Source organism: Trachypithecus francoisi, unplaced genomic scaffold (genome assembly GCF_009764315.1).
Source record: "Trachypithecus francoisi isolate TF-2019V2 unplaced genomic scaffold, Tfra_2.0 Lachesis_group17, whole genome shotgun sequence".
Classification (NCBI taxonomy): Eukaryota; Metazoa; Chordata; class Mammalia; order Primates; family Cercopithecidae; genus Trachypithecus; species Trachypithecus francoisi.
The window spans coordinates 101,777,279-101,794,918 of record NW_022681462.1 but is presented as its reverse complement, the minus strand read 5'-3'; the positions used below and the strand labels follow the sequence as shown (position 1 = coordinate 101,794,918).

The following is a 17,640-nucleotide window of genomic DNA, read 5'->3' as shown; positions in this document are numbered from 1 at the left end:
TCAGATATTCCTTCTGCTCACATACTATTGGCAAGAAACTAGCCAGTCACCCACCTCTAGCTGTAAGGGAGCCTTGGAAATGCACTAGGAATTCTTGGTACCCATGTACCAAGCTAAATATCACATTACCACGGAAGAAAGGAAGAATAAAATTTGGGGTAACTAATGGTCTATCACAGGAACAGAAACAAAGCTCATCTTGCAATGAGCAGAGCCAAGCAAAGGATTACTGGCCATCAGTTTTAGGGTAGGAGGTGCTATTTTACCGAATACTCGTAAGTCATATATACCTATCGGTATATAAAAAGTCCAGGTGTACAAAGAATGAATTACAAAAAGTCTTTAATATTTGTAATGAAGAAATGATATTTAACATCAAACAATAGGCCTCCCCTTTCTCTGAAAGCACTTTGACCACAAATTCCACTTAGCCTGTCAGCTCACACCTTTCAACTTCCTTTACCAAAATTTCCCTCCTTTATATCACAATATTAAAAGGGGAACTGAAAAAGCACTTTTCAGACAAATCAATATGTACCCAGGATGACAGCACAGACTAGGAAACCACAGCAAAGTTTATTCATGTGCAAGGGACATAAAGATACCTTAATTGTTTGTTTTTCTAGGCTGCCAGTATAAGTTTTTCAAAATGTTTAAAGTAAATAAAACCAATAATACAGCTAGATACCACACTGCAAAGAACCCTAATGCTATTTATCAGCTTTAAAATACTTTCAACTGAAACCAGTTACATTTGAATATACATAGATACATTATATAGAAATTACCTATAGCTCTTTTAAAAATCCTATGACATTAACTTAAAACTTTATTAGAATTTAATATTCTATATGCAAACCTGATAAAGCCTTAAATTTAATTATTTGGGGGTAATGTCCTCTTAAGAAATGGTAGATAGGATAAAATAATTTACAGTTTTATCTGCTTTTGAACTGGAAGGAATTTTAGGTAATCACCTGGTTCAACCTACTCCCTAAAGCCACATAGCTCTATAATTTCCCCTTCACTCAGCTACTTTTTTCTATCTAAAGATATCTCAATGCGATTTCATATGTAATCATGAGACATTCAAGTGCAAGATAATTTACCAAGAAATCCCACTCCAAGATCCACTGTACTTACTGAACAAGACAAATTAAGTTTGTGTAATGAAAATACACAACAAACATTGCATTTAGCGTTTTGACTCCACTTTTAATTAGTGAATCATAGCTCCTACGCTGAGGAAACATATATTATGTATAGATCAATATAAATAAATTACTGGATTGGCTAAATGAAATGCATCCAGTTCAATGGAAAATGTGCATTCTATTCAGGGCCATACTTTAGATAAAAAAGAAAAGGAATGTAAATAAGCAAAATATAATTCAGAGAAGATTGGTATATTTGCGGTTAGAACATCTTGGCTTGAATGTCTTTATATATGACTCAGAAGCCTACCAAAAGGGCTCTGAGCCTCAGACACAAGATCAATGCCTTCTTTGTAAGTGTTCCTTACCCAAAAATGGCCCTGCAGGAGTGTCCTTGGATAGCCAGGACATATAGGCAGCCTCTGCAGAAACACTTGGCTCTAGAATTTGGGACTGAGGGAGATGCAGCGAGCCCATCATGATGAGTGCAACCAGATGTGGAAGAAGCCAGTGATAGGCACGTCACGATCTCATCAGCATGCCCGTGTAGAAGGAGGGGCTACGGAGGCTCCCTGCTGATCCGGAAGATCTTCTCTGCTGCTTCTGTACACTGCATGCTGTCTGAGTAAGACAGGTCTTCCAGAGATTTGGTAGTGATGAAGTGAAACATACGTTCCAAGAAAATGTTTACTATGCCAGGAAGAAAGCAATTGCTGGCCTCTCACTGGAACATGATGAGAGGGTCCTTTGTGATGACAGGTCCATCAGTCAGAAGAGGGTATGATGGCTGAAGTAAAATTAAGATGCCTGGTCTCCAATTTTCTGCCACACAACATGCTTGTATAACAGAAATTTGGGAACACTGTGTAACAAATGGTGGATGCAGATGTTTCAAACAACATCTAATCTAGTGAGACATGGCACCTGGCCAGAGTAACTACAGTTCGTTAAAACTATTTTGGATTAGGCTTAATACCGTCTGCAGGACCTTTTCTCTGCAGGGGCTGGCATCAACCACATGGCAGCCAGGATTCTCCATCCGCTGGTAGGACATTTCTACCCTGGGGACAGGCGAAACACAAAGAGTTGGTCTACTTTTTCACACAACTATTTGCATTAATGTTCGTTTCCTACCATAGCATAAACAGCTTGAAACAAGCTTCCCATGTCATTTATCTCACTGTAACTAGCTTTGCCCACAGAAGACGTTGAAGCATTTTGTTTAATAAATAATAAATGAATAATAATGTTTAATAGCTAGCATTTGTTGAATACCTGTTTTCTGCCAAGCATTAGCATTTTGCATGATTTTTCTCATTTAGTTCTCAAAGTGACCTTAGGAGGGAGACTACTGTCATCCCTCTTTTGCAGAGAAGGCAACTGAAGCTCAAAGAATTTAGGTAATTTGTTCAGTGGCAAATTTCCCCCAAGTCTGTGCCCTGCATAATTTTCATACAAGCCAGAGTCCTTAATATATGCATGAGACTCTTCCAATATTTTGCCAGAAATCTACATATCCTTTCCATGCTAGCTAGCCTTCATGTGTATACAGAGTGACTAGTGCCTATTTCCTTATGGAATCCTCACAGCACTGCAGTTAAAACAGGGGTGTCGAGGTGGATCGTCTGCACTCACAACTCTGCTTGACTACTTCCTAGCCAAGTGGATTGGTCAAATCTCTTATCCTCCGTGTCTCAGTTTCCTCTTCTGCAAAACGAAGACTGAAACCATACCTCCCTTGCAAATGTTCACTGAAGTTTAATGGAATTAATACAAGTCAACTGCTTAGCACAGTATCTTAACCCACAGCAGCTACCATTATTCATAACATTCCTATGTTATGGTAATAGAGCTGTCATTATTTAGTTAGAGAAAATATTTCTGCTTCAGTTTTTAAAGGCAGTGCTGTAGAACTGATTCATACTCAGTCATGAGGCAGGAGGCCTGGCCAGACTCTCTTCTGCTGTCGTGTTTATAACTTTCTAATTAAAACAAAAATACTGGCTGCAAAATCAGAAAGATTTTAATCCCGGTTTTACTACTGAATAGTTATGTACATTTAGACAAAGCACTTAATCCTTTGAGCCTTAAAGCTGTAAACTGTAAAATGCGGCTAATGTTTTCCTCGCAAGGATGACATAACATCAGTAAAATGCCAGACACACGGGAAGCATCTAATAGCTAAATGTTATTGTGAGCTCATTATCTAGTGCTCTGTGTGATTTTGCTATGACTGGGGAGACTGAGGCACAGTCACTTACTGTCTTACCCAGGTGCAGCTGCTCCTAGCACAGCCAGGATCAGCGGCAGGGTCTGATCCCTAATCTGATGACCTTTGCTTTAAGATAACAATGCTGCAGACCTGTGGTGACAAGCCCATTGGAAGGGGATGAAGTAACTTAGAGGATGTTGCCTCTTGCATTTGAAAACTGGAAACAGTATCACTTCCTCACAATCCTAAAGCCAGTGCCAGTGGCTCATCTCCCTTCAGGAACGCCTGCCGCTCACATTGCACTGGGACACCTACTTTTGACGAAATACACTGTTGGCCTCAAGTTCTGCTTCTTCCCTGGTCTTCTCCATGCCCCGGCCCTGGAGCCTCTGCAACCTCTCCTCAGGACTCACGGTGAGCAGCAGGATGAGGTCAGGTTTAAGCAGGTCCTCTGGCCACTGGTATACAGGGTGATGGGCTGGGGGCAGGTGCTGGAGACCCCCACTCACCTCGGTGGCTATGGCATAGGTGGCAGTGCTGTGCCAGTACCTGAGAAGGAATGGGGTAGTGAGTTCTCTGTCTGCAGAAGAAGTCAAAGTAGCATCTGAAAATCAGCAGCCGGGAATGATGAAACCAGGTTTGGCTCTACAGACGGTTTTCTAGGATTGTATAAGTTAAATAAAATTAAATTTTATAAACTAAAAAATGTTATACAATATTGTTTAAAACATAAAATTGACAACAGTAATAATGCAGTGTGTTCACACAGCTCCACTGACGTATCTCAAACTACCATTCAGTGTGGCCTCCGCCATCACATCTTTTTGGTCCTGCTGTCTGAGTTCCTCTATGAAAGAATGGAGGGTGACGGGGGACGATGAACCTGTTTGGCAGTTCATTTGTATTTAAGGGCTGTGTCTTGGCAGACTAAAAACCTGGAAAGGCCGTGTCAGTTCCTACACTGTTTTCACCTTGAACTTGCCAGTGAAATTCACCTTCTGGGACCCCTGGGGTAGAAGCCTCTTTGTTTCTCCCAACTATCCAGTCTGCTGATGGTGCCTCAGTATGAGACAGGGAGACACATACACCCTGCCCACCTCCACGGAAGTCCTCACTGAGCAAGTCAGTCGCTCTTTCTGCTGGCTGTTTTAAAAAGTAATTTGGGGGGAGGAAAACAAAGTCACTACCATCAACAAAACTCAAATCAGTCTCTATTTAAAAATGCCTAGTGGCTTCCTCCTACCTACAGGAAATGCTTGGTCTCCTGGTAAGACCCAGATCATCCCTGCTCGTCTGTACCTGCTTACCTTTTCCTCTGGTGAGAGTGATGTTCTCCACCAGCAAAACTCTCCTTCGCTTCAGACTCCTAGGAAGCCCCCAAGCAGAATCGATTGTTTTCTCCTCTGTGCTCTCAAAATTCTTTAAACGTGACTCTACTGAAAAACTCCTCGTTGCAAATTAGAGCTACTTGTTACAAGCGTAATATCTATTGTCTCCTCCATTAGGTAATTTCTTGAGTGGGAAATAATTTTTAGTAATGCATGTCTGGCACATAATAGATATGCAAAGAATGAATGTTCTTTGGGTGTATAAAGGAATAAACGAATTAGAATGATTTCATTTATTGGCATAGCGTATTATACTCTTGCCCTGTTCATGCCATCTTCCAATTTTAAGTGACTAAATGGACAATTCAGATCCAATATAAAAAGACCATCACCAACAATCAATATTTATGATATAAACATTCCAACGTAGAGTTACCCAGGGGCCCCTCCTCATCTGTATTTTCAAATTACCACCTTCAGTTCTTTTTTTTTGTTTTTTTGCTCTTGGTGTTTTTGAGATGGAGTCTCACTCTGTTGCCCAGGCTGGAATGCAGTGGCACGATCTCAGCTCACTGCAACCTTTGCTTCCCAGGTTCCAGCAATTCTCCTGCCCCATCCTCCCAAGTAGCTGGGATTACAGGCATGCACCACCACGCCCAGCTAATTTTTGTATTTTTAATAGACATGGGGTTTCATCATGTTGGCCAGGCTGGTCTCAAACTCCTGATCTCAGGTGATCCACCCACCTTGGCCTCCCAAAGTGCTGGAATTACAGGTGTGAGCCACCATGCCTGGCCCAATTCTTTAAAATCCTAAAATTTTTATCATTTTAGAATTGAGGAACTCCCCTCCACAGTGGAAAGTACACAGTGGTATCCACATAATAAATTCCCTGTGTCACCTGAACTGTGCGTCATTCTGCCTGTGCCCCCCGCCCCACTTGTTTTGTAGATGTAGGTAAAAGTCATCTTAGCTGATATAGCCTCAATCTCCTGATCTGGAAAACAGAGATCATGCAAGGTTTGTTTTCCTTCCATAGTTGTTGCAACCTCTCCTCTGGACCTCTGTGCTTTAAAAAAAACTGTATCACACTGTTACTATAAGATAAATGTCTAATTCTTATCAGACACTGGTTATAACTAAAGCCAGATCATTGCAAATTATGATAACAGAATACAGGACGGCACTGAAAAGGACGCAAGCAAAAAATTCACTTGTGAGTTGATAATTCCGACACCATTCATCCTTCAAAGCCCTTGCTCACCTCAAAAAGTATGCTCTGAGAGCTTTAGGCCACTGCGAGCTCCTGTGAGTTCTGCCTGGACACCTTCCTATGTGTTACTTACCCAACTCCTGTTACTCACAAACTTGTACTTTCAGCTTCTCTGTCAGACGGATTTTGTCCCGCAAGCTCAAAAATGCCAATCAGGGTCTCAGTTTTCTTTTTCTGGTACTTAAACTAGAATTTACACCATGGTCTGCGCATGCTCCAGATTCATTGAATTAAATGCCCACTGATGAATAGAGCCTGATATCATCTTATTTTTAAAGTCTTCTTTATTGTAGAAAAATCGCCAGCAAGAATAGATTTTTCAAGGTAATAGGGGTGATTAAGTCTCCAACCCTAACCACAGTCCCGTTAAAAATTACTGTCTCTCATATTTTTCAGCTAGATGATGGTATTGTCTAAAATGGGTTTCATTAAAATCTTTAAACATGAACAAAACCCACAAAGACAACAAATCACTGCTCTTTTCTTTTCATCTGACAAGGTGATACAGGATTTCTTTAAAGAACTAAATTGCAGACAATTCACACACACAAAGAAGACAAATCAAGGGAAGAATTAGGGACCTGTTTTCTGTAGAGTTCTCCCATTGACAATACAGCTGCTTGTTTTAAATAATCACACCCTTAGCCCATCCATTTCAGACGCTTCCCACTCTTTAGTATTCTCCAATCCTGCCGTCAGGGAAGCCACATTAGTTCAAATCAAAAGCAATTTGCCAACGCATACACAGCTCATATTATAATGCTTTATATTTTAATAGCAATTTCCTATTTTCAGGGCACTTCCACACACATCCGCTCACTGAATCTTCATCACAACTCCTGACCGTAGGAAGGGAAGGGGGCATGAGTATCCCCACTTAACAGATCAGAAAACTGGGGAACAGAGCGCAGAAATCCCTGCCTGCACACAGTGGCCAGTGCTGCTTCAGGATCCGCAGGCATCCTAGGAAATAATGTACCTCGAAAGTCATACCCTGCTGGGAAAACCTTAGTTTTTTCAGTGCTTTTCAGTCCTTTTCAGTGCTGTCCTGTATCCTGTTATTATAATTTGCAATGATCCGGCTTTAGTTATAACCAGTGTCTGATAAGAATTAGATATTTATCTTATAGTAACAGTGTGATATAGTTTTTTTAAATAGTTTTGATACAGGACTATATCAAAAAAGATTCAATTTGGTTTGGTTCTTTGTCCCCACCAAAATCTCCTGCCAAAGTGTATTAGGTTGGTGCAAAAGTCATTGCAGTTTTCGCCATTTAGAATAATATCAAAACCCACAATGACTTTTGCACCAACCTAATAACTCTCATTGTTGGAGATGAGGCCTGGTGGGAGTTGATTGGATCATGGGGGCAGACATCCCCCTTGCTGTTCTCGTGATGGTGAGTGAGTTGTCACAAGATCTGGGGGTTTAAAATGTGTAGCACTTCCCCCAGCTTGCTCGCTTTGTCTCTCTCTCTCTCTCTCTCTCTCTCTCTCCTGTTGCCATTGTTTCCTCTTCAACTTCTGCCATGATTGTACGCTTCCTGAGGCCTCCCCAGCCATGCCTCCCATATAGCCATGCGGAACTGTCAGTCAACTAAACCTCTTTTCTTTATAGATTACCCAGTCTCAGGTATGTCTTTATAGCAGTGTGAGAATGAACTAATACAGGTATCACATATGATAACATTGGGCACATTAACAACAGGGCAAAAACATTTTCCAGGCAAAGCATTCCCATAAATGATCGAGATTTCGTATCCTTCTCAGTTCATCCTAAGATTTCACATAACTTGCCAACTTTGAAATTCTTATTGTGTTATCCCCATTGCCATCCCCATTGTCATCCCAGGGTTAAAACGACTCATGGGCCATCACAGTCTGGACTGTAGCAACAGCCTTCTAGCTGATTATTTTTCCTTTCCTGCCCCTCCCCCACCACACACTTTATTCTCCACATGCACTCAGGGCGGTCTCTTGATGGAATATTTCAGACATACAGAAAAGTGTACAGAGAAAGATATAGTTTCAAGAAAGGAGTAGTTGTTCTGTGTCCCAATATCACGAATCAGCTTTTCAGTGACCAGCTTACCCACCAGGAACAAGTGGAAACGCTAGAGGAGTCAAAATTAAAACCTGCTAATACTAAATGTCAACAGGGTTGTTAGTCACAGGGACTTGACAAACACTGCTGTTGGGAGGGGAGGAGACTCAACATTCTTTCAACCCCTTCAGAATACTTTTTGCAACACCTACCAAACCTGAACAGCCACAAACCCCATGCCCCTGCAGTTCTGTTCCTGGGAACCTATGCAACAGAATGGCATCCATATGTGCACCAAAAATGTATGAAATTAGTTCACAATAACAGAGACAAATCTTCAAAACACATGTGGTATGAAAGAAGTCAGGCGCAAACAGAACTCCATACCTAACAAATAGTTGCATTTGTAGGCAGTTTAAGAACAGGCAGAACTAATATATGGCTATGTCAGTTGGGACAGTCACCACCCCTGGGGATGAAATGGGCAATGACTGGGTGGGGGCAGAACAGGGGTGTAGGGGCTGTGGCAGGCTCTCATTCTTGATCTGGGTACAGGTGACTTGACTGTGTTGACTTCTTGAAATTCCTTGAGATTTACATTTATGATTAATGTTATTTACCAACTATGCCATACTTCAATGCAATTGCTTATGTTTACAAAAATAAGTAAATCTTTGGAGACAATGAACATTCAAGAAATGTTAAGAAATAATCCAATCACAATCGAAGTCCTTCTGAACTCCTTATCAACCACATTTATCTCTACTTCCCAGAGAACAACTTTCTTAAATCTGCTGTTCAACATCCTTTCATTTCTCTACTCTTTGCAGTATGAGTAACTGTGAGTGTATTCTACTGAACATCTTTCGGCAACTTGACATTTTCATTCAACATTATGGTTTTGTAATGTGTGTGCTCTCATGCATTGCACAACATATTCACACTGTTGCTGTATGGTTCTCCACCTTATAAATATGCTGGTATTTATTCATGCTTTCTCCTGTTGATGGGCTTTAGGTTTTTCAAATTTTGCAACAGTATGAAGGAAGCTGAAAGAAACTTTTGTGAGTGTTTCTTCAACAGGCAGGAGCAATCTTCCACTTTGCTACATCTTCTCAAACTGCTCTCCAAGTGATTATGCCAGTATCATATGATATACTCGGACCAGCATCATATGAGAGTTTCTGTTGATCCATATCATATGAGGAAACTTTTAGTTACAGTAGTTTCACCAACTAGATGGGAGTAAAATGAAATCCAGATGGGAGTAAAATGGAATCTCACAGTGACTGTAATCTTTTCATCCCTGTGCCATTGTGATGTAAGTTCAGTATGACCTATTTGTCATATTCTTTCTCCTTTCTTATAGTATTTTTAAAGCTATTTTTATCTTCTTTTTTGTGTTTTTTGTTTTATTGTTTTGGGGATTTTTTTTTTTGAGACAAGGCCCCTCTTGCTCTGTCATCCTCTTGCTCTGTGATTGTAGCCTTGACCTCCTGGACTTAAGAGATTCTCCTTCCTGAGTCTCCTAAGTAGCTGGGACTACAACTGGGTGCCACCATACCCAGCTATTTTGTGTGTGTGTGTGTGTGTAGAGATGAGGTCTCACTATGTTATCAAGGCTGGTGTTGAACCCTTGGGCTTAAGCACTCTTCCCACCTCAGCCTTCCAAAGTGCTTGGATTACAGGTATAAGCTACTGCACCTGACCTAAAGCTATTTCTTACAGATGAATTTTTAAAGTACATATCAGTTATGTCTCTCCTTTATCAGAAACATTCCAGTGGCTCCCCAGTGCACTCAGAATAAAATCCACTCTATGCCATGGCCTACAGGCCCTACAGATCTGCCCCAACCTTCCTCTTCCCATTCATCCACAAAGCACCTCCTCATCTACTACGTTTCCAGAACATAGACCATTTTCTAGTTGTCAGATATGTTAGCTTATTTCAGTTCAGTCTTAGCTTCATTCTTGCAGATTCCTCTCTCCACACTGCTTTCTGTTACCTGGGAATTTTCACATTTGGCTTTTCTTTTTTTAAATCAGGGCTCTAATGGTGCTTTCTCAGACAGGCCTTCCTAAACCATATCTAGTGGGAGGTTAGCCATTTTCTAGCACATTACTTTGATTTTTCCTTTTCCCTGCATTTATCATGCTTTGATATTGTCTTATCTCATCTTATGTATTATTTTATGTATTTGTTCACTTGATACTTTTCTTCTCCTAAAATGTTAAGTTTGCTCAATGAAAGTAGGGAATAACTATCTCATTGGTATGGTTTGGCTGTGTTCCCACTCAAATCTCAGCTTGAATTCCCACGTGTGGTTGGAGGGATCCAGTGGGAGGTCATTGAATCACAGGGGTGGGTCTTTCCCATGCTGTTCTCATGGTAGTGAATAAGTCTCATGAGACCTGATGGTTTTAAAAAGGGGAGTTTCCCTACACAAGCTCTCTACTCCTGTCTGCTGCCATGTGAGATGTGCCTTTTACCTTCCACCGTGACTATGAGACCTCAGCAACATGGAACTGTAAATCCACTAAAGCTCTTTCTTTCGTAAATTGCCCAATCTCGGGTATGTCTTTATCAGCAGTGTGAAAATGAACCAATACAGTAAATTGGTACCAGAAGTGGGGTGCTGCTGAAAAGATAACCAAAAATGTGGAAGTGACTTTGGAACTGGGTAACAGGCAGAGATTGGAGCAGTTTGGAGGGCTCAGAAGAAGACAGAAAAATGTGGGAAAGGTTGAACTCCCTAGAGATCTGTTCAATGGCTTTGACCAAAATGCTGATGATATGGACAATGAAATCCAGGCTGAGGTGATCTCAGATGGAAATGAGGAACTTGTTGAGAACTGCAGCAAAAGTAACACTTGTTATGCTTTAGCAAAGACACTGGCAGCATTTAGCCCTTGCCCTAGAGATTTGTGGAACTTTGAACTTGAGAGAGATAATTTAGGGTATCTGGTGGAAGAAATTTCTAAGCAGCAAAGCATTCAAGAGGTGACTTGGGTGCTGTTAAAGGCATTTAGTTTTAAAATGGAAAAGAGCATAAAAGTTTGGAAGATTTGCAGCCTGACAATGTGACAGAAAAGAAAAACCCATTTTCTGAGGAGAAATTCAAGCTGGCTGCAGAAGTTTGCATAAGCAATGAGGAGCCAAATGTTAATCACCAAGACAATGGAGAAAATGTCTCAAGGGCATGTCAGAGACCTCTGCTGCAGCCCCTCCCATCACAGACCCAGAGGTTTAGGAGGAAAAAAATGGTTTTGTGGGCCCAGGGTCCCTCTGGTGTGTGCAGCCTAGAGACTTGGTGCCCTGTGTCCCAGTCACTCTAGCCTTGAGCAAAAGAGGCCAAGGTACAGCTCAGGCTCTTGATTCAGAGGGGGCAAGACCCAAGCCTTGGCAGCTTCCGTGTGGTATTGAGCCTGAGGTTTGGGAAGTCAAGAATTGAGGTTTGGGAACCTCTGCCTAGATTTCAGAGGATGTATGGAAATGTGGGGATCTCCAGGCAGAAGTTTGCTGCAGGAGTGGGGCTCTCATGGAGAACCTCTGCTAGTGCAGTGCAGAAGGTAAATGTGGGGTTGGAGCCCCCACACTGAGTCCCTACTGGGGTACTGCCTAGTGGAGCTATTTGAAGAGAGTCACTGTCCACCACACCCCAGAATGGTAGATACACCGACAGCTTGCACCATGCACCTGGAAAAGCTACAGATAACACCAGCCTGTGAAAGCAGCAAGGAGGTGGGCTATACCCTGCAAAGACACAGGAATGGCACTGCCCAAGACCATGAGGACCCATCTCTTGCATCAGCATGATCTGGATGTGAGAAATGGAGTCAAAGGAGATAATTTTGGAGCTTTAAGATTTGACTACCCAGCTGGATTTCAGACTTGCATGGAGTCTGTAGCCCCTTTGTTTTAGTCAATTTCTCCCATTTGTAATGGCTGTATCTAGGAAGTAACTAACTTGCTTTTGGTTTTACAGGTTCATAGGTGGAAGAGACTTGCCTTGTCTCAGATGAGACTGGCTGTGGACTTTTGAGTTAATGCTGAAATAAGAGTTTGTGGGACTGTTGGAAAGGCATGATTGGTTTTGAAATGTGAGGACACGAGAATCAGGAGAGGCCAGGAAGGGAGTGATATGGTTTGGCTGTGTCCTCATCCAAATCTCATCTTGAATTCCCATGTATTGTGGGAAGGACCCGGTGGGAGGTAATTGAATCATGGGGGCAGGTCTTTATCATGCCATTCTCATGACTGGAAATAAGTCTTACAAGGTCTGATGGTTTTAAAAAGGGGAGTTTCCCTGCACATGCTCTCTACTCTTGTCTGCAGCTATGTGAGATGTGCTTTTTACCTTCCACCATGATTCTGAGGCTTCCCCAGCCCCATGGAACTCTAAGTCCATTAAACCTCTTTCTTTTGCAGATTGCCCAATCTCAGGTATGTCTTTATCAGCAGCATGAAAATGGACTAATACACTGGTTTATCATTCAATCCTCTGAATTAAGACTAGTCTTTGGCACACAGGATGTGTCCAGTAAGTATTTGTTGAATAAGCCAATGAACAAATGAATGACTGAAAGTATAGACTCATTAATGTCCCCAGTATGCTATTTCCAGCTTACCTTGGCAAGTTACTTTACCTTTCTGAGATCTACAGTTCTCATCAGTAAACTGGGAATAGCACTTAACATTCACCTACCCAAGTTATAGTTCCAGATACTAGTATTATTATATATGTAATTCTCCAGCAAATGCCAGTGCCTGGTATAGGTAATTAACAATTCATAAGCAGAATTCCTATTATTATCATAATACAGTTTGACTTAAACACAATTTTTTCCTGGCATATACATGTATGTATACACACACACACACACACACACACACACACACACACTCTTATATATTAGGGAGAAAATGCCTAATTCAAGGCATCTTTATACCTACCTGTCTACAATCACAGGAGATTTGGCAGATTCTTTAGCTATTTCAGAGGCCACAATATAATTGCCCAAAGAATAAAAAGCTCTTCTAATGATAGTTGGTTCATCATCAAAGATTTTCCTCCACTGGCCAATGCAAGAGGGTGGTGACTTTAAGAGGACAGCCTTAAGCGAATCTGCAACTGACTGGGTCACCGTGGTTTTACCTGCAGATCATACACGAAGTATATATATCTTAACCACAGCCCAAAAGTTAATATTGATGTAGAAAGAGCACAGACATTCTCTCAACCTGCAAATCAAATGAGCAGACTAAATAACAGGATTCTTTATAAAAAGCTATAGACCCATAGGAAGGTAGGATTCCTCTGTGTGGTATTAGGAAACCTGGAGGAAAAACTCTCGTTAGTGATCAAATCTGATATTGGAAGTCTAGATACAAGAGCCCCTTTTATGTGTGACTTGTATTCCCGGCAGCCCAGCTACTGCTTACCCTCTTACCATGTTCCCACCCTGAAGACTTTCTCTCGTCTTACTGTCTGTAGTTGATGAACCCACACCTGGCATCCACAGCAACTCTTCTCACCCCTCCTCTCTTTCTACCTTCTTCATACCCTGCTTCCACTTCTGTGCAATCCCTTTCCAATTTCCAGGCCTGGTTCTACCACTCACTCCTGTGCTTGCCCCTTTGGGCTTGGCCTTTAGAGCTTTTGTATCTGCTTTAGGCTTCAGCCTTCTCCTCAAAGGCACTGCTCAGGCCTCATTGACTTTCTGACTCCCCCTTGCACGACCTCAGGTGACAGATTAGCCCCTTCCCAGAGCCCATCTCACAATTCTCAGCTGCTGCCTGGAGCTCAGGACAGGTGGTGATGAGAAGATGATCTACTCCAGCAAACTGTGCACTAGTTTCTCTGAGCTCCTACTGTTTCGATTTATTTATAAGTTTCTCTATCACACACTTAACACTTTATTGCCAACTGTCTATTTTTTTTTTCTTGGGTTGTCAGGATGGACCTTAACAGTAGCTACCATTTCTCAGTGTCTACTAGGAGCCAAGTACTCAGCACGTTATACTCCTAATTCTCCCAGTTACCCTGCAAAATAGTTATTATTAAATCACCTTACAGATGAAGAAACTGAGCACTGGAGAAGTTAACCAATTTACCCAAACTCGCCCTCCTGGCAGGCCTTGGTGCAGGATGCAAACGCAGGGCAGACAGAACCACTAGCCTGTGTTCTTTCTGCCAATCTATGCTATCTCCTTGTAACATTTGTATGTGTGGATGCTTGTGTTGAGGCAGAATTTTTGTATCTCCTGTAATCCCACCAAATCTAAATTAGTTGTGGGTACAAAATAAATGATCAACAAAACACATCAACTGAAGGATTGATGGTGTTACAATTCCCTCTGCAGCTGAAAGAAACTATGACTGGTCCTGGGCACAGCCAGTACACCTGAGTGATGACAGCTGGTCTCCCTGAAGGCCAGGACACGGCCCGATCCTTCATAGGGAGCCAGGATGGTCAACATGGGCCACATCTCCCTAGCTGGGTACACAAGTGCCTCTATATGGAAATTGCCTTTATATTATTAAAAGTCTGTAGCTCTCAAGTTTACACAGGAGGAGACACTCCTGTGCTGAACCACTCGGATGCTAGTTCTCCAGCATCAACCCTCCCCTCCGTGTGTCCTGGGCCACAGTAGCAGCACTTCTGCCCCTTTTGTACTTTGGGCTAATGTGAGCACACATTGTATTTTGACCTTAGTTTGACAGCTCAGAAGGCTTTTTTTCTTCCATTTCCTAGTTCTTCCACATTTTGCTCCAGAAGAATCTCTGAATTGCCTGTGGTTCCTGGACACACCACCCTGGTTCAAGCCCTGCACCTTTGCCCATGCTATTTCTTCTGTCTGGAGGATGTTACTTGCTTTCATCACCTGACTAACTCCTATCCGTACTTAAAATACAATCCAGGTATCACGCACTCCACCCCACAAAGCCCCACAGAGGCCAGATTCAGTGCCCTTCCTCTGTTCCGCCAGACCACTGAGGGTTCGCGCCCACACATCACGCTGCTTCATATTGAAGGTCTTATTCATCTCTGCATCCCAGGGCCTGCCTAGCACAGGGCCTGCCACACAGTAGGGGCACACAGAAGGCTCTATATAAAGTTTTATTTTGCAGGAAGTATTTCTGTTTCTGCACCTAATCAGTTAGTGGCATTGCCTATAACTAAAAGGTAATGTTATCTTACCCGTGGCATCCAGTCCTTCGATGGCAACAACCTGGAACTTTCCTTTCTGGACCTGTTTTGGGCACTGGTCGACCAGGTCAAGCACCGCCCGGGCTTCAGGAATAAAGGAGGTACACTGTAAAACAACGTCTATCCGTCAGCAATGAAGCCAGGGGGCTTTTGCAGAAATCACACCTAAATTGCTGAGCACAAGATTGCCGCATGCTTATAGGCCTAAGTTATACTGAGAACGTGCCAGACCATGGAAATTCAGAGTATCTGATGCTAGGATGGACCGGAGTGTTTTATTTTATCTCGAGTAGCCGAGGCTCAAAACAGCTGTCCCTGTCTGGATCGCTCGGTGGCATGCAGCCCTCACTGAGCAGCTCTGAGAAAGGCCAGGCAAGGCACATCATTAGTGTCCTGTGACACAGCAACATGGAACTACAGGCCCACTGGGAACACAGTGTCACAAGAATGGGAAATCAGCTACACAGTGAACTGGAGACAGCAGTCTGCATCTGCAGCATGTCCTCTCCCAGCCACTCAGGGGACTGAGCAAAAGAGCCAAGCACAGCAATCACGAAGCCAGCAGAGCACCGTCCCGCTGGGAATTTCCAGTTCCTCAATGTGCATTATCTCACTGCACGCTCACGGCAACTCACAGCGAGGCTCAGACACTTATGTGCTTGCTCTGAGCAAGGCAATCTTCTAAGTGCTTTACAAGTATTCAGTTGCCAATCTCTGTGATAGCTTTGAGGTGGTGGTTGGGGGTACTATTATAATTCCTAGCGTAGGAATTAAGGAAACTGAGGCAGAGAGTTGAAGAAACTTGCTCAAAGTGACACAGTTAATAAATGCCAGAGTTTAAATTTAAATACACGTGGTTGATCTTGCACTCTAAACTGCTCCACAACGCTGTCCTGTAAGCGTGGAAAATATTCCCAAGATCCATGGGGCATCCTCAGGGGTCATCTGTGTCACAGGAGGAAACCTGCCTAGCCTGCGACCAGAAAGCATCTTCAGTCTCTTTCTCTGAGTTCCTGCTGTGAGTCAGATGTTTCCTTAATCATCAGGACAACACCGCAAGGTGGGAATTGCACAAGTCAAAGGGCAAAACTTAGAGTAGTTGAGTAACCTGCACAAGGTTCATGACCAGTCGGTAGGTAAACACTATTTAAGTCTAAATTTCTTAAACCGCCTAAACTCATGCATTTTCTTTTTCACCCCAAGATCCTTGAAGGGTGATCATCAGCAAATAAAATTGCTTCCCAGCTGACATTATTTTTCCCTTACTCCCGGCAACCCCTTTACTCCCTCCGTAGTGCTGGTGGGATGCTTTTACAGCAAGCATCGCGTGGCCTGGTGTAGGTCTATGTTCCACATCAGGTTGGAAGATCCTTGCAAACAAGAATCTTGAAAGAGTTGCCTGGCATACAGGACACCTTCCCTACCTGATTTGCGAACGGAAATAAGCAAACCACCCAGGCAAGAACCCGCTTTACAGACCAGCCTCTTGGTCCAGTTCTCTGGTCTGAAGGGTTCAGATGCCACGCTGGGCGCTGGAAACTCTTACCTCCTCCAAAACGGCCCGGGCGGCTTCCCGGTCCGGGAAGACTACGGAACTAGGCAAGTCGGGCACCACCGGGTGCAGCGGGGGCTCCGGGGCGGGCACGACCTGTGCGCAGGCCACCTGCAGCCGTCTGCCGTCTTGCACCTCCCAGAGGCGCTGCCACAGCTGGCCGCGCGGGTCCGCCTCGAACTCGCCCAGATGCGGGCGTGGTGCCTCCTGGCAGGCGCCCAGCAGCTCCAGCAGCGCTTGCCGGGTGTCAGGGCCATCCAGGGGGTCGCGCAGCAGGAAGCCTTGCTGCGCGCCGGCCTGGCCGCCCGGGCAGTAGCAGAGCAGCCTGAGCAGCTGGCACCGCTGGAAGGGGCCGCGACGCAGCTGGTGCAGCAGGCGTTGGTGCAACCGCGCCGCCCGGACTCGGGCCCCGCAGCCGGCGTCCGGGGTCACCGGCACGCACAGCGAGTAGCTGCGCTCCGGGGGCCCCAGCAGCGCCGCCAAGCGGGGGTCGGGGGCGTCTACGTCGCCGGGGTCATCGGCGCCCAGGGCGAAATGAGCCAGGGTGCAGTCGGGGAGCTCCAGGACGAAGCGGCGCGGCGGAGCCATGGCCCCAGCGCAGACCCCGCGCCGCCCGAGCAGCTGCCCCGAGAGTGGCCGGCGCAGAAGCGGGCGGGCGAAGGCCATGGGCGTCTCAGCGACGCCGCCCTCGGCCCCGCCTCGGAAATGAAACCCGGCGGGAGCCAGGCGTCGGCGGGAAACGAAACCCGGCGGGAGCCAGGCGCCGGCGGAAAACGAAACCGAAGCGTTGCGGGGAAACTAAAGCCAGAGGCCCCGGCGGGGCCTGAGGCTGGCGCGCTCTTCCGGCCTCTCCTCCTGGCCGCGA

The 17,640-nt window shown here is 44.2% G+C and overlaps 1 protein-coding gene across 2 annotated transcripts; it reads right to left on the bottom strand.

Annotated features, from left to right (window-relative positions):
- Positions 1 to 553: 553 nt before the first annotated feature.
- CMPK2 (cytidine/uridine monophosphate kinase 2) lies at positions 554 to 17,637 on the bottom strand. Of its 2 annotated transcripts, none has more exons than XM_033176638.1 (5): positions 16,770 to 17,637; positions 15,215 to 15,329; positions 12,966 to 13,167; positions 3,682 to 3,915; positions 554 to 2,215 (listed from the first exon to the last, which is right to left on the bottom strand). In XM_033176638.1, the coding sequence occupies exons 1-5, from the start codon at positions 17,439 to 17,441 to the stop codon at positions 2,092 to 2,094; spliced, it is 1,347 nt and encodes a 448-aa protein (XP_033032529.1). In that variant the 5' UTR covers positions 17,442 to 17,637; the 3' UTR covers positions 554 to 2,091. The 2 variants fall into 2 exon arrangements, with proteins under 2 accessions (XP_033032529.1, XP_033032530.1); XM_033176639.1 differs by having other exon boundaries at positions 3,780 to 3,915.
- Between the last annotated feature and the right edge of the window lie 3 nt (positions 17,638 to 17,640).

Excerpts from the sequence above, each read along its gene's own strand:
- CMPK2 (XM_033176638.1), bottom strand. The coding sequence starts at position 17,441 with ATGGCCTTCGCCCGCCCGCTTCTGCGCCGGCCACTCTCGGGGCAGCTG. Across the intron at positions 15,330-16,769 it reads CCCGGGCCGTTTTGGAGGAG|TGTACCTCCTTTATTCCTGA; the intron begins GTAAGAGTTTCC and ends GTTGTTTTACAG. Across the intron at positions 13,168-15,214 it reads CGAAGGACTGGATGCCACGG|GTAAAACCACGGTGACCCAG; the intron begins GTAAGATAACAT and ends TATGATCTGCAG.